This window comes from Condylura cristata, unplaced genomic scaffold (assembly GCF_000260355.1).
Source record: "Condylura cristata isolate star-nosed mole 26May11 unplaced genomic scaffold, ConCri1.0 scaffold00014, whole genome shotgun sequence".
Classification (NCBI taxonomy): Eukaryota; Metazoa; Chordata; class Mammalia; order Eulipotyphla; family Talpidae; genus Condylura; species Condylura cristata.
This window is the reverse complement of record NW_004567115.1, coordinates 23,684,617-23,699,249: the sequence shown is the minus strand read 5'-3', so window position 1 is coordinate 23,699,249 and position 14,633 is coordinate 23,684,617. Positions and strand designations below refer to the sequence as shown.

Sequence of the window (14,633 nt, the reverse complement as noted above, 5' to 3'; positions counted from 1 at the left end):
CCATGTGGGTCACCCCCCTGGCCAGTGATTGAACTCATGCTGCAGTGGCTGTGGATAGCTTCATAGTGCTGCACTTTAACCTGTTTCACCATCAGGGTGGGCCCCATTGTAGGATCTTTAGCAGTGTCCTTCTTTCACCTCTACCTGCTAGATACCAGTAGTGCCTACCCCTTCATCAATACAATTGTGACTGCAAAATGTATTCAGATAGGGCCAAATGCCCCTCCAGTTGCAAATCACTCATTTAACATTTTTTCCCTTTTTTGTTCTTTGTCTTTCTTCTCCCAGTCATGTCTCACAAGAGAACGGGCAGTGCAGATCCCAAGCACCTCAACCAGATTGGTTTCACTCTCCCCAAGAAGGATGGACTCTCATTTCTTGGTGGCCTTCGGTCTAAGAGTGACCACCTTTCCCGCTCTAATGTCTGCATCAACGGGAACCATGTTTACATGGAACAGCCAGAAGCCAAGAATGACACCAAAGACAGCCCCTCCTCTGCCTCCCCATCCCCCCAGGGTTTGAGGAAGAAGCATTTGTTTGCATCTACAGAAAACCTGACTGCTCACTCATGGAAGGAACCTGAAGAAGGAGGTGCAAAGGAAGGAGCCTCTGTATCTTCCACAAAGGACTCTCTGAAATCCATGACTTTGCCATCTCACTGGTCACCGGCCAACGATGACATTGGGGAAAACTTGGAGACTGCAAAAGGAACCAAAGAGAGCAAGAAACAGGAGAACAAGAAGTCCTCCTTGCTTTCTCTGGTGACAGGAAAGAAGGATGCAGCTAAGGGCAATGAAGACGAAAACCCTCCAGCTGTCCTGAGGAAGGAGAAGGAAGCCAAACTGAAGGATGATGACTCTCTGCCTGTGGAAAACCTTGTGAAAAGATCTGAGAAAGATCCCATGACTGTTGTCACTGGACAAGGTAAATCCCCGAATCCTTTTGAAGAGGTGCAGATCACAGAGCCAGAGGCAGACTCAGAGTCGAAGCCGGAACCTTCACAGCCTATGACCTCGGCAAGGGCTCCCCAGACCAAAGCTGTCAAACCTCGGTGAGTTTGGGCCCCTCTGGTTATCAGAGCGGATTTTTGCTTGGTGATCAGTTGGTGGCATCTATATATGCCACAGATTTACCTGTCTGAGTGGTTATTGTTCTCCTCATCCCTATTGCTTGTGAGGCCCAGCCTACAGTAATGTGTTCCAGTCCAAAGCCATGGACAGCTGGCCTGCATGTCCTTCTCAACAATCAGAGCCCAGTAGAATGCCAAGGTCTGAGCACATTCAGAGTTTGACAAGTTAGGAACTCTAGATTTTGGCTGTGATCTGTGCAGAACCTGTGTTTTTTTTTTTTAAAGATTTATTTATTTATTCATATAGAACTGGGGTACAGAGAAGCGGAGGGTGAGAGGCTTCACCAGAGACAGAGTGGGGAGCAGAACAGGCAGATCGACGAAGTACACTGCTGAGGGGAGCAGCGGGCGGGTCAGGAGAGGTCTTGCCGCGCCATGTGGTCACCTCTGGGGCAGGCGGGAATCAAATTCATGTGGAAGTGGCTCAAGCTTCTCAGTGCTGTGCTTTAACCTGCTGCACCACCAGGGAGGCCCCGAGAACCAGTGTTTTTTAAGCTCAAATCACATATTTCCCTTTCAGGCAGATTTTATCTTTCTTCCTTGCACTTTGGCATTGGTTTGCTGGCATGAGAGATGTTGGTACACTTTTGAGTGTGTCTGTGTCAGTTCTCTATATATTTACTCTGCACCTGATTGCAAAAACCTGAATGAACCTTGAGGGATTTCTGCTTTTCAGCATGACTCACATTCACACTCAAGATATTTCTGTTGTTTGGGAAGGGAAAGACCTTTTTTTTGAGATTCTGCATACTTGCTTTCTCTCTCACACACACACACACACACACACATGGACCCACACGCATGCACACACCAGTTTCTCTTCAAAATCTGTGCCTGTAACCTAGTGGTGTACCTTTTACTGATCTTTTTTCTTGCTTTTTGTTTATCACCAAAAAAAAAAAATACAAACTCCCAAAAACTGCTATAGGCTGTTGGTTTATCTGGATCTTTCTCTGTCTGTTGCAACAGCCCTTTGTGTGGCAGATGTGCTTGATGATAAAAATGTCCCTTTTGTATGTTAAGAATTAGTTTTCTTTCCTTAACTTCTTAAGGTACTGCCCCAAATGTGAAAAAGTTCTTCCATTTTGAGTGACTTTATTTTTACATGTTTTTTTTTTTTAATTTTTTTTTATTTTGCCTCTCATGGTACATCTGCAACTGACATGCAGATTTTATTTTGTCCTTTTTGCAGACTGGAAGTGTCTCCAGAGGCTCAACCCACAGCCAGGCTTCTTTCTTCCCCTGATTCTTTTCCCTTGTTTCCTGTTCTCTCTTCCAATTCTGATCAGACACCTGTCTCTTCCCAGTTGGGGCATGATTCAGACACCCCGTCCTCTCTGTCCTCTGAATGTCCTTTCTTCTCCTCTTTCTCATCTCCCACAGCAGCTCCCATTTCTACATCCACTCCAATTAAAAACTGGCCTTCCACAGACAAATGCCAGTCCAAGTCCGAAGAAGCATCTTTGCTGCTTAAGGCAGAGTTACAAAAGGATAGTTTAACCCAAGTTCCAAATACTGCTTCTTGCATCTTGGGTTCACTTTCCAAAGAGCCAGCCACTCCAGTGTGTGAAGGGACAGGAGATTCTTCAATGGGGAAGACTGCTAAAGAGAATACCGGTAGTGACTTAGAAAAATCTTTTCTGAAGAGGCCTGAAGTCAGGCAACAAGAAGAACTTCTTGGGTTTTCCTCCAAAAAACAAGACTGTATCGCTTCACCTGAAGAGGCCCAAGAAGGAACTTTTGTTCTTTCACTCAGAAATGGCAGAAATGAAAACCAGGCTGGGAGGCCTCTGATGGGGGAAAACACAGACTTTGAGGGTCAACCCCAGTCTTTTGTGGGGAACACAGTTAGGGCTGGTGGGAAGACTTCTGCAATTAAAGAAACTTTACCCCCTCTTGCAATGGGAGAATCGGTCTCCCCATATGACTCCATGATTCAGAAACATAAGGAAATGGGTCTCACTGTCAGTGAGGGCCAAAAGAAAACCAAAAAACGGGTGTCATTTTCTGAGTTGCTCTTTGTGGAAATGGATGTGGAGAAATGCCCTGGGTTGGTTGAAGAGGACACAAGTAACCCCCAGGGGCTGACCAAGGAAGAGGCTGCTGGATGTGTGTCTGAGGGAGAGCCTGCTGTGTCTCCCCACACAGAAGACTCGGGAGAGGACACTGTGACTGAGCCTGGCCCTGTGGCAGGACACCTCCCTCTCTCCTCTCATGAGGAGAGTCTCTCAGAAGGCCACGTTAGTGGGGAAGCAAGCTTAGGGAAAGACATCCTACTCCTTAGGATTGAGGGGGATGACACCCTAATGGCTCAGAATCAGAGCAAAGCCAGTGATCACGAAGGCTTATTGTCTGACCCCCTGAGTGACCTTCGGTCTGCCTCTGATCTGAAGTCTCCGGTCATGGCAGATCTGGATTTAACCCTCCCTTCCATTCCTGAAGTCACATCAGATGATGAAAGATTAGATCAAGTTGAAGGTGACAGAGAGGCAGCAAAGGTGGCCACTTCAGAAGTAGAAGCTTCTTCCTCAAGCACATTACTGTTTGCCCACTCTGAGAAGGATGAGGGGCCAAATGGCGAGGCAGGTGTGCCGGCAGCCCCCCCAGAGAGCCTGCGTGACCTCAGTCCAGAAGCACCCAAAGCATCTGTTACAACTTCTCCAGAGCAGACTGCAGATCTAGGCATTCGTATACCAGACCTTGGCAAGAGCTCAAGCCTGGATAAACAGCCGCCAGGCCCTGGCGGTGGTGAGGAAGAAAAACTGTTGGGAAGTGGGAGGCCCAGTCAGCTTCCTGATGTGGCGCTCAAGTCTCCAGTATCCAGCTCCTCCTTTTCTGAAAACTTTCTTTCCAATTCTCCACATTCTGACACTTTCCCCAATTCTCCACATTCTGACACTCACCACGCCAGCACAGCAGAATCTCAAAAAAAAGCGACAGCAGAGGGCTCCGCTGGTAAAGTGGAAAATTCTGGCAAGAGGAAGCCGCTTCTTCAGGCCTGGGTCTCACCCTCAGAGTCACATCCAATCTCAGCTCAGCCGAGTGCTGGAATTGGGTCAGCCAAGCACAGGTGAGATTGTCTCTATAAATGTGAGGGGTGCCTCCTCCCCCGTATTTTTTATTACTGCAGAGGTTGTGGGTCTCTAGTAGCATAGAGGTTCTTCTGGTGTAACCCACCTGTTTTGCTATTTGCTATAAGGGTTGACCTTCCCTGCGATAGGGAAGCCTTCAGACACTTTGTAGCATGAGTGTAGCAGTCTCCAGTTTAGGAATCATCCAGGGGCTGATCTAGAGCTCTCAGACTGCAGAGATGCACAGTGACCACCGTCATAGCATCTAGCACCCACTGACATTGAGCTGCACGACCTAGTGGTGTTAAACTTTCTTCAAGCACCAGCCAAAGGGAAGCTGGTGTGTTTGTTCTGAACTCTGTACCACTGAGGAACAGAAGGTTCTGCAGGAGCTCCCACAGAGGCTGTAGATGTCTGTGCAAATAAGAGATTCTCTTCAGTGCTCTCTTGACATTTGTAAAGAACAAGGGTCTGGTAAGAAGGTGAAGACACCTGGCTGAGGATGTGCTTGTGGACATGTATGTGGCTGTCTCGTACTGGCTGCTTTCATTTCTGTAAGGACATCGGCACATTTTGGACCAAGAGGTAAACAGTGTGTGTCCACCATCCCCACTTCTCTGTCTTTCTGGCTGTCATCTTTGAAATGGGTAATTTCTTGGTTTTGTCACCTCAGAAAGGTCTAAGGATCCTACTACCTCTCTCTTTAGACTTCAGCCTGTGAAGCCAATGAATACAACAGCCACCAAGATTGCTAATTCCAGCTTGGGAACTGCTACCATCATCAGTGAGAACTTGATCAATGAAGCTATGCTGAAGGTAGGTCTTCTCCAAGAAGTAGTTATGCATCTCCACAAAACCCATTTCCAGAGCCACGAGTCACAGTTAGGTGCCTCTCCTTGCAGATCATAATCATATGTTTTTGTTGTTAGAAGCCCCTGCCCTTGTCTTGGATAACTACCTTCCCCCCTTACAGTTAGTTTTTGTTGAATTCTTTATATCTCAGTGCTCATGGTTGACATGGGCATTTGTTAATGAGAAGAAAATGTCACCTGCCAGCTGGCCCTTTCAAATCGGGTATTTTCATTCTCCCATGCTTGCTTTTTTATCTTTTGGCAAGCATGTAAAATTCCTGTAGCTGTAATCATTACATAGATGTACTTTTTTGTAACTTTATTTTGAAATAAGTTAAAACTTTAAAAAGTTGCAATAACAGGACAAAGAAATCCTGTGATAGTAGGTCTCCCCTAATCTGGTTGCACTTTCCACAGTTATCCAATTTCGACCATGGTTTGAAAATACTATGCACAATGAGGTATTTTGAAATTTCTTTATTACAATGTACTGTAATTGTCCTGTCATTAGTTATTGTTGTTAATCTCTTACTAGGTCGTATTTACAAATTTAACTTTACCACAGGTATGTGTGTGTGTATGAAAAGACATGGCTTATATAGGATTCAGCATTATCTGAGGTCTCAGGCTTCCACAGAGGTTATTGGGCTATACCCCCTCAGATAAAGGGGGACTGTTACCTTTCCTCCCACTGACTAGTTATTGACATTTTACCAGATCTGCTTTATCATTCTCACATTCTCCCTCTCTCTTCTCTCCTTGGATGTATATATAGATGCATACATAATTTTCTAAACTATTTGAAAGTAGGATACATACATAGTGCCCCTAAATATTCTAGTGTGTAATCTCTGCAAGTAAGGGCATTAATCAAATGAAGAAATTTAATATTGATATAATTACTCATCTCAAATTATATATCAGTTTCACCAGTTTTGCCAATAATGTCCATTTTAATTTTTTTCCCCATTTTGCCCAAGATCCAACCCAGGACTGGCTGTATTTAGTTGGGCTAACTTTGGAAAAAACTCTTTCCCACAAAAACAAAACTAAACTTCCAGATGATCTCTGCTTTACAGTATCTTCATCCTGCACTTTCTGCTTCTGAAGTCAAAGGGATTTAGAATATTGCATGGTTATAAGCTGGTCATTGATTATCACACGGACTAGGGGAGAATGATTTACTGAGGAACCAGTGACACTAGTGGTAAGGATGTGCTGCATTGCAGATATGTGGAGAGGAACTTCCTGACTGAATGTGGGAACTGGAGTCTGTAGAACTGAATTTATTTCTATGTTAGTTCAGGGAATCTAAAGGTTTTATTCAATCACGTATTTTACAGTCTCATGGTTTCCAGCATATCAAAGAGTTTTTGCTTTTTAAGCTTTTTGCTCACATTGCTTTTCCTCCTGCAAGCAATTTTTTTTTTTTTTTAATGATTGGGTAGTTAATGTCTCTGGCTTCACTGCACCTGTGGCATAAGGAGAGGGTATGAAAGCTGGAGAACTAAGAGCCAGGTAAAGAGGCTGAGTAGAAATGGGCTGTTGCTTAAAGCAAGTTAATGTTTTCCAGTCCTCTTGCCTTCCCTCCCGTAGTAGGTCGACAGGGTAGGTGCTAAGCCTCATTGTCAAACTAACAGCTGTGTTGTGTAGCACCTGCCATATTTTAGCCCTAAAAATACCTCATAACTTGACATCTCAGCTTGGCTGGCTTTTGTGTTTCTCCCATCAAAGAGGCAACACTTGTCTTCCTGGAGTTAATGACATTTACCAGGAAATTGGGCAAAAGAACTCTATAAAATGGTGACAATACTGAAAACTGGAGACATTTAGCAGCTCCCATCCTCCCATCCTCTCTTCCTCTTACTGTGGAATGCAGCTAGGCTCCAAAGAGAAACAAACACCTAGCTTTCAGGAAGTGAACAAGACCCTGGGCTGCTGTTCTGTTTACTCTTCAAAGCTCATTTAATCAGGAGCTTATCTCCTGGCCCTGACTGAGCATAACTTGCCCTAAAATAAAGGCAACTGCTGCCCTTCTGCTTGCCCACAACAAAGCTCTTGGTCATAGACCATACCTAATAACTATTCTGAGTAAGTATGGAAAGTTTCCTGGAGACTGCAGTTGGCTTGGCATATAATATATGCTTTGTACTTAGGCATAAACAGTATTTAAAAAAAAATACTCTTTGGAATGTTGCAAAGTAAGAGAGAGATTAGGGAAAGAAATTGCATAGCTAACATTATGAAAAACTAGCTGGATCACCACTGTGATGGATTTTTTTTGGCAATTGTTTTAGGGCCTCCATCCTTTATAGGTGATTTATAATTGGAGTATATTATTTACCCTGGCGGCTTTAACACTTCCATTTAAAAATAATATAACCAACTAGATTCAAAAATCATCTATCATATAAATGGCAAGAAGTGGACACAAATTTGAATACATATCATTATTCTGACAACTATGTAAAAAAAAGTCCAATGTAAAAATACCAGAAGGAAATATGTGATGAATGGGCACTGTTGTTTCTTGAATTTTTAAAAAAATAATATAATAGTTAATTTTTACATCATTTTGTGCATTTTTCCATCTCAGTTATAATTCCCATGGGCTTCCCATCACCAAATCACCCATGTGCCATCACCAAAGCCCAGTGCATTTCCCTCCCCCCACTGTTTTTGATCCCACTGAATGGGTATTTTTTTTTAAAGATTTATTTATTTATTTACACAGAACTGGGGTACAGGCCAGAGATGCAGAGGGTGAGAGGATTCACCAGAGACAGAGTGGGGAGCAGAACAGGCAGACCGAAGAAGCACATTGCTGAGGGGAGCAGTGGGCGGGTCAGGAGGGGTCTGCTGCACCATGTGGTCACCTCCTGGGCAGGCGAGGATCGAACTCATGCGGAAGTGGCTTAAGCCTCTCAGTGCTGTGCTTTAACCCGCTACGCCACCAGGGAGGGCCTGAATGGGGGTTTGTTTTTTTTTTTATTACAAAGTTTATTTTTACATCATTTTGCACTTTTTTTTTTTACATCTCGATTGTAATCCCCGCGGGTTTCCCATCACCAAATCACCCCTGTGCCACCACCATAGTCTCGTGCATTTCCCTCCCTTCCCCCCCCCCATTTTTGATCCCACTGAATGGGTATTTTTAATAGATATTTTCTTTGCCCTTTTCTATAACTTACTCACTTTCTGTAATGCTGGATTTTTTTTTCCTGGATTGTTTTATATAAGTTTTTAAATCATCAAATGACTGGGACCTTCAGTTATGTGATGATCTCAAGCCCTATATTCTTTCCCCTTTGGGTTTTATAACCCAAACTGAATAGCTTTCTGACAGTTTGTCTAACGTACTTTAGGTGTGACGTCCTTTTCCATTTCTACCCATTGATCTTAAGGACATGTTTAGAGATGTTGCTGCAGATTTATGTTAATGCATTTAAATAAAATTATACATATGATTTTTAATATTAAAATTAAATACCCCCACTGGAAGAGATAATTAAAATATAATGGAGTCTTAACCATCCATTAAACTAATTTGTGTTATGATGAATCTTTCCTAAGTTTTCGGGTATCAGTCGAATCAGCTGGCTTCCTGATGAGGACAAAATAAAACTTTCTTTGAGCAAATATTATGAAGTTAATCCACTTGAGCATCGAACACTAAGACAAAATTAATACAAAGTACTCAACACAGAGAAATACCATCAATACCTTAAAATAAACTTAAACAAATAAAAAAGTGTTATTTTATTAAAAGTTTATTTATCCAGTTACTTAATCATTACATTCCATTTACTTATTAATTCTACATAGAAAAACTTGTTGCATTTTTGAAACTCTAGACTTTAAATTATTGGTTCACCATACTGCATGTTCAACAATTCAAGCATCAGATTTTATTTCTGTAAAGTATATTGAGCAGACTTTTCTTCATAATGTTTAAAGAATTTCTAAATAAAGAAAAAAAATTGTGTTAAAATGATGAGAAAACACACACATACACACGAGCTATCAAACTGTATTCTGTGATGCTGAAGTTGTGAAACTTACTATAAAGAAACTCAGGAAAAATAAGAGACCCGCGTGCTATGTATTGGTGTGAAAGATAATTTTTTTCCTCTTTTGTATTTGGGCGTTTCCAGTGGTGAGCAAATACTCCTTTAATATTTAATTCACCTTCGCCGCCTAGAAGCTGGCCGGGCCTGTGCAGCATTGTCTCTTGCTAGTGCGGCTCCTAGCACCACTGGCTTCCCTGAGCCTGGGGTTAGGGTCATTGAGGCTTTCCTGCCTCGCGTTATTGTACAACCAATCTCTCCAGGTGTGCAACTTTTTGGCCGAAAATTGTCCCAAAAGTTACAAGTAGAGCAACTGCATGAGACTCTGGGGGGACCCAGCTCTCAGGAGCCCCTGCCTTCTGTGTCATCTGCCTTCTTCATCTTTTCATCCCCCAAGTCCCTTGCAGGGTACAGTATCTAATATTTCTGAATAACTAGGATTCTGCTGTGATAAAGGTATAATCTAAAAAAATCCCTGAGACCATGCTCTTGGCTATTGTTTACAGAGACATACAGCTTTAAAAAAAACACATGGTGAAATAAAATGGACCATCTTAGTCGTTTTTAAACATTCAGTTCGGTACAGTTAAGTGACCTTACAATGTTGCACAACCAACCTCTAGAACTCTTCTCCAGGTGTACAAACTTTTGGCTAAAAATTGTTTTATAAGTTATAAACACAGCTACTGCATCCGGGGAGGTGCTCTGTCAACATGTGTCTTCAATGAGTTTAAAAAAGAAAAAAATAAAAATAAAAAATAGGCTGAAGGGAGAAAGCAGGCTGTGAAAAGTGTCATCTATTTCTGTGCAGGCTAAAACCTGCTCTGTGAATGAAAATATCTGTGTGTTTCTAAGCTACAATTGCAACTGTGGTGCTTCTCTTCCTTGCCAGGAGAGGACGGGGGTTTCTTTCTGAATTCTGGGGATTGTATCCCTGGACTCAGCAGGGCCTTTGGTACTGTCACCAGAGAATGAGGAATGGTGCTGCTTCTGGTTAGAAGCCAGCTCTGCCTGTTCCTAAGTGGGACCAAGAAGCCCTGAGGCAGTGAACAGAGAGGTTGCCACAGAGTTCTGCGAGCATGTATCTCTAAATTTATAAATCTCTTGAGCCACAGATCTTAGGGAAATTTAGTTGTTTTGTTTCCCCCCTTCTTACAGGAGATTTAGAAGGTCAGGTTACTCCTTATTTTGTGTTTCCTCATGATTTTGGCCTCAGTCTGGAGTTTGCAATTGGAGTCTGGTCATCCCAGATTATTTATGCTTATGAAACACAGTAACTGCTTAAGGCTCCTGCTCTCCTGTGGAGTGGGCTACTCAGCCCTAGCACAGGCCACTGAGGACCCACGTATGCCATCGATGTTTAAGGGTGATGACTGTGGCCTGGAGTCCCTTAGCTTTTACCTGGCATATTTTTTAAAATATGAAATCGCTTAAAATGGAATCTGAGTGGCCACTCATCAGTCTAGCAACAAATCTTGAGAGTAACGAGACAGAAGGGTAAAAGGCGATCTGTTGCATGGGGAGAAGATCACTATCTCTTGCACCTCAACCATTAGAATTTCTTCACGGGCCACCTTGGCTTGGGGCTGGGCTCCCAGCCACACAGTGAAATTTGCTTGTGTCCCCCTAGCACTCAGATTCCTCCAATAATAATTGCATCCACAAAAGCATCAGATCCAGAGTTCTCATCCAGGGTCTGCAGCCCCATGAGACAAAACAACAAAGAAGGACATGGAGCAAACGCCACATATAACCTGCAGAGCCTGAAATAGTTACGCTGGTCCTTTAAGAAAACCATCAATCACTTGTTTTCCACCTAAATTGAAAACAGATTCCCAGAAAAATGGCTGACAAAGTTTCGTTTTTTGTATTTCTTGTAGATGTTTGATTCCTATGCTGACTTTATCACTTCCCTCCCCCTCTTTTCTTCCTCCCCAAAGAAATACAACCCTTCGGACCCTGCTTTTGCTTATGCACAGCTAACCCACGATGAACTGATTCAGCTGGTCCTCAAACAGAAGGAAACAATAAGTAAGAAGGAGTTTCAGGTTCGTGAGTTGGAAGACTACATTGACAATCTACTGGTCAGGGTCATGGAAGAAACCCCCAACATCCTCCGAGTTCCCGCGCAGGTGGGCAAAAAAGCTGGAAAGATGTGAATCCCCGGCATGTCACCCTGAGACTTTTTGTGCGTTTGTTTCTGTCTGCTCCTGAGGTCAAGGACTCCGTATGCCTGATAACCAACATTCGGGCTCCAAACCACCATCTCCCTGGCGTGTTATCTGCTCAAAGTCAACTCTCTCCACTGAAGCTGGGTTAATTATTACCTGATGCCTTTACTGTACATTCCCAGGGTTTTATTTGTAAACGCCTCTGTGCCTTTAACTATGTTTTAAATATTTTGTGCCCTGACTGCAGATGTGGTGATCTGATCCTGGTCCGGAGATTCAGATGGCACCTGAGGCTTTCTCTGTTTGCTATTGAGATTTTAAAATATGTATCCCCTTAGCCATTAAAGCTTGGGGTGAAATGAGAAGGACCATGCAACTGGTGCTGTGTTACTTGCTTTCCTGACTATTGAGTAGCTCAGGTGCAGCTTTAATGACTACAGATGCTAACTTTTGATATCATACACACACATACGGGGCTCCTTAGACTTGGTCTCATTACTTTGAAGCTGAGGAGTTCCGGGAGAGCCACTGAGTGTGCCTTTTAGACTCGGGAACAAACTACCTTTACTAAACATCAGCTTCCAATGCTATCCAGCATTAGAGTGTGCTCTGTATCGACCTAGAGGACCTTTGTGGAGATGAGAAAAGTAGAACAAGGGAATGAAGTCACTTTGCACTAGGGGAAGTTGGTTAGAGGTCCACTGCTAGTGGTGGCAGGCCTCCTGCTGCCTGACGGCCTGGCCAGCGCTTTGATGAAGGGCTGGGCAACCCAAGCACTTACTCATGTGCTTCTACCACGCATAGAATGACTTCAGCAGACCCATTTCTTACACCTTTTCCTCCGTGGATGGCTAGATGTTAAAAACTAGATGAATACACATCTGAACTAGAACACTTGCCTCTTTTTAATAGTGCTAGTTCAGACTGTTCATTGTTAGCAACCTAATATTGGAATTAGGATGTTCTAGATTATGCATTTTTTCTCCTGGCTGTTATAGAATCTCATCAAATGTAGACATCTCTCCTGAGGGAAAGCATATAGGTGTGTAGGAATTGAGACCACAGCAGTGATTAAGAAGAATCTCATCTCTGTTCTGTTGATGCTAAGAAGCAAGATTTTGGGTGGCAGAATCCCATTTCAGGATCATGTTTGCTGCAACGTCAGTTCTGTCGGAGCACTTTAATCTGAAGGACGATACTTAATTGATCTAATTAGCTTCCAGTGATCCATAGCTATTTTATTTAATACTCTCCTAGTGTACTGGGGACCACTGTAAACTTTTCAGACGACTTGTATTTTTATAGTGCTATGAAGTTTATTTACATACCTATAAAGAGAATTGTATATTCACTTGAACTCTGAAAATGTCCATGTATGTATTTGTTCTGCAATACTTTTTTTACTTCATATAAATGTAATTTGACTGTGATAACCCAAGTGCACTGGGGTGGGGTGGAGAGCAGTGTGCTTTGAATGGTTTCTCCTTTGTTGAGCCAGCGTGGAGACTTGTGTTATGTAAGGAGGGGTTGTTGGCTTAGAGAAAATGTGCTGCTAGGACCTCAGACATGTAACTTGTCAGTATTTGAGAGGGGCATTTGGGTAAACGAGTGAATTCCTGTGCACTGAAATGGCACTTGGTAACGCTAATGAAGGGCAATTTACTTCAAGGGTGTCTGGCTTCTACCACTGGGGAGCAAAAAGAATTTATAGCATTCCTGCAATTCACAACATAGATAACAAGGTAACTTGGAGGTCATTAGTTAATAGCCATTTTGAGGACTCTATTTTAGAAGAGAATTTAGCTAGGAAAAACTTCAGCCTGCTCTGACCAATTCGCAGAGGCTGGGGAACCAGGGCGCGAGAGCCCCATTAACAGGCCTGTTTGAGACATACACCTGTCTGCAAGAGGGAAGTGAGGACTTGCCTCCTGTTCCTATATATGCTAGCCTACCTGGGAGGAGGCTGCATCTGAGAAGCAGGAGCAGCTCTTTTCTTTGGTCTTGACCGACTGCCTCGAGAATGAACACTCATATTCAGGGAAGCATCCATGGCTTCCAAACACCTGGCAATGAACTTCAACTGCAGAACATCTCCCTGAATAAAATGACAATCCCTTGCCTGGTTGTTTCATATCATCTCCTTTCTTGGACTTTGACAGATGTCCTGTCCCCCACAGCCCCCCCCCATTTTGTTCTTATGTGTTAACGTCATCAGGGTGACAGAATGTAGGAGCAAGAAAGTCTGCCCTTTGCCAGGCTGAACAGCTGTTGACCCTGAGCCGAGGATGTGCTCACATGAATGGAATACTTGTGTGCGGTTTCAAGGTTTTTTTTACCAGAGGGAACAGAAGGTCCAGGACACTTAGTCACTTAACTATATTGAAGGCAAGAGGAAATTTAATGTTAAATTATGCAGGGTCTTCCCTCCACAGATCCTCTTCCCAATCAGCCCCCCTCTTTTGTGGAACTACTAATGAATGAAAAGTTGAAAGGTGGAGAACCTGTGCCATAGCTAGAGAACCTGGCCTAGTAACCACATCACCCTAGCCCTGTGGTTCTCAACGTTATGTGAGCTACTAACTTTACCGCTTCCTCCCTCCAACTGAAGGACTACCCAGTGTTTTTGAATTAAAGAATTATTTCCTACTTTGTTATTTGGGAATTTTTAATTTCTTTGGTTTTGTTTCTAAGAAGTAACAAAGTTTCCTATAACACTAAATAAAATGGTACTACCTTTCAAAGAGTTGTGTCTGTAGTTTCATGTGGGTATAATATAAATGGCTCTGTGTTCTAGGAACAACTCTCTTGGGAGGTAACTCTGTTCCCCACCCTCAGAGGGGTCTCATTTACATTCCTGCTGCTACCACCTTGCTGAGTGCCCAGGGTCCCAGTGCCCTTTTTCTTGGAGAGGACAGGACATGGCAAATCCCTTCCCTGTGATACACCATTCTGCCCACAGGGACCGTGGCCTTCATGAGACAGATCACATTTGAATTTTCTCCCCTCAGATCTAAAAGCTGTACATTTTTTGGGCATGGGTACCTTTGGCTGAACATATAAACAAGGCCCCTTCCTTGATTTTCTTCCCCCGCCACTCATTTCCCCAAAAGTGAAATACTCCCTGTGAGTATAACTGAATGCCCGGGAATTGAAGACCACTTAGATCTGGGAGCCATCAATATAGTTCATTTCTGAGTAGAGGGTGTACACTCCTGAGCTTACCTCTCCCAAACTCTAGGTCTTCCTGATGAGGGAAGTGATCTGAACCACAGTCCATGTCTCACAGACCTTGACCCTTGAAGAGACGGACATTCTTTTTTTTTCTTTCTTTTTTTAATAAGTCA

General features: G+C 43.2%; 1 protein-coding gene across 2 annotated transcripts in view; it reads left to right on the top strand.

Annotated features, from left to right (window-relative positions):
- The window catches only part of RAB11FIP1 (RAB11 family interacting protein 1 (class I)), a 32,359-nt gene extending 18,401 nt beyond the window's left edge, over window positions 1-13,958 (top strand). Inside the window, exons 3-6 of one of the 2 annotated variants that reach the window (XM_004682238.2) lie at window positions 289-1,051; window positions 2,322-4,199; window positions 4,908-5,016; window positions 11,059-13,958. In XM_004682238.2, coding sequence (XP_004682295.1) covers window positions 289-1,051; window positions 2,322-4,199; window positions 4,908-5,016; window positions 11,059-11,277 — 2,969 coding nt within the window. In that variant the 3' untranslated portion in view covers window positions 11,278-13,958. The remainder of the gene's footprint in view (window positions 1-288; window positions 1,052-2,321; window positions 4,200-4,907; window positions 5,017-11,058) is intronic. The other variant, XM_004682239.2, reaches the window with a different exon arrangement.
- Window positions 13,959-14,633: the final 675 nt, after the last annotated feature.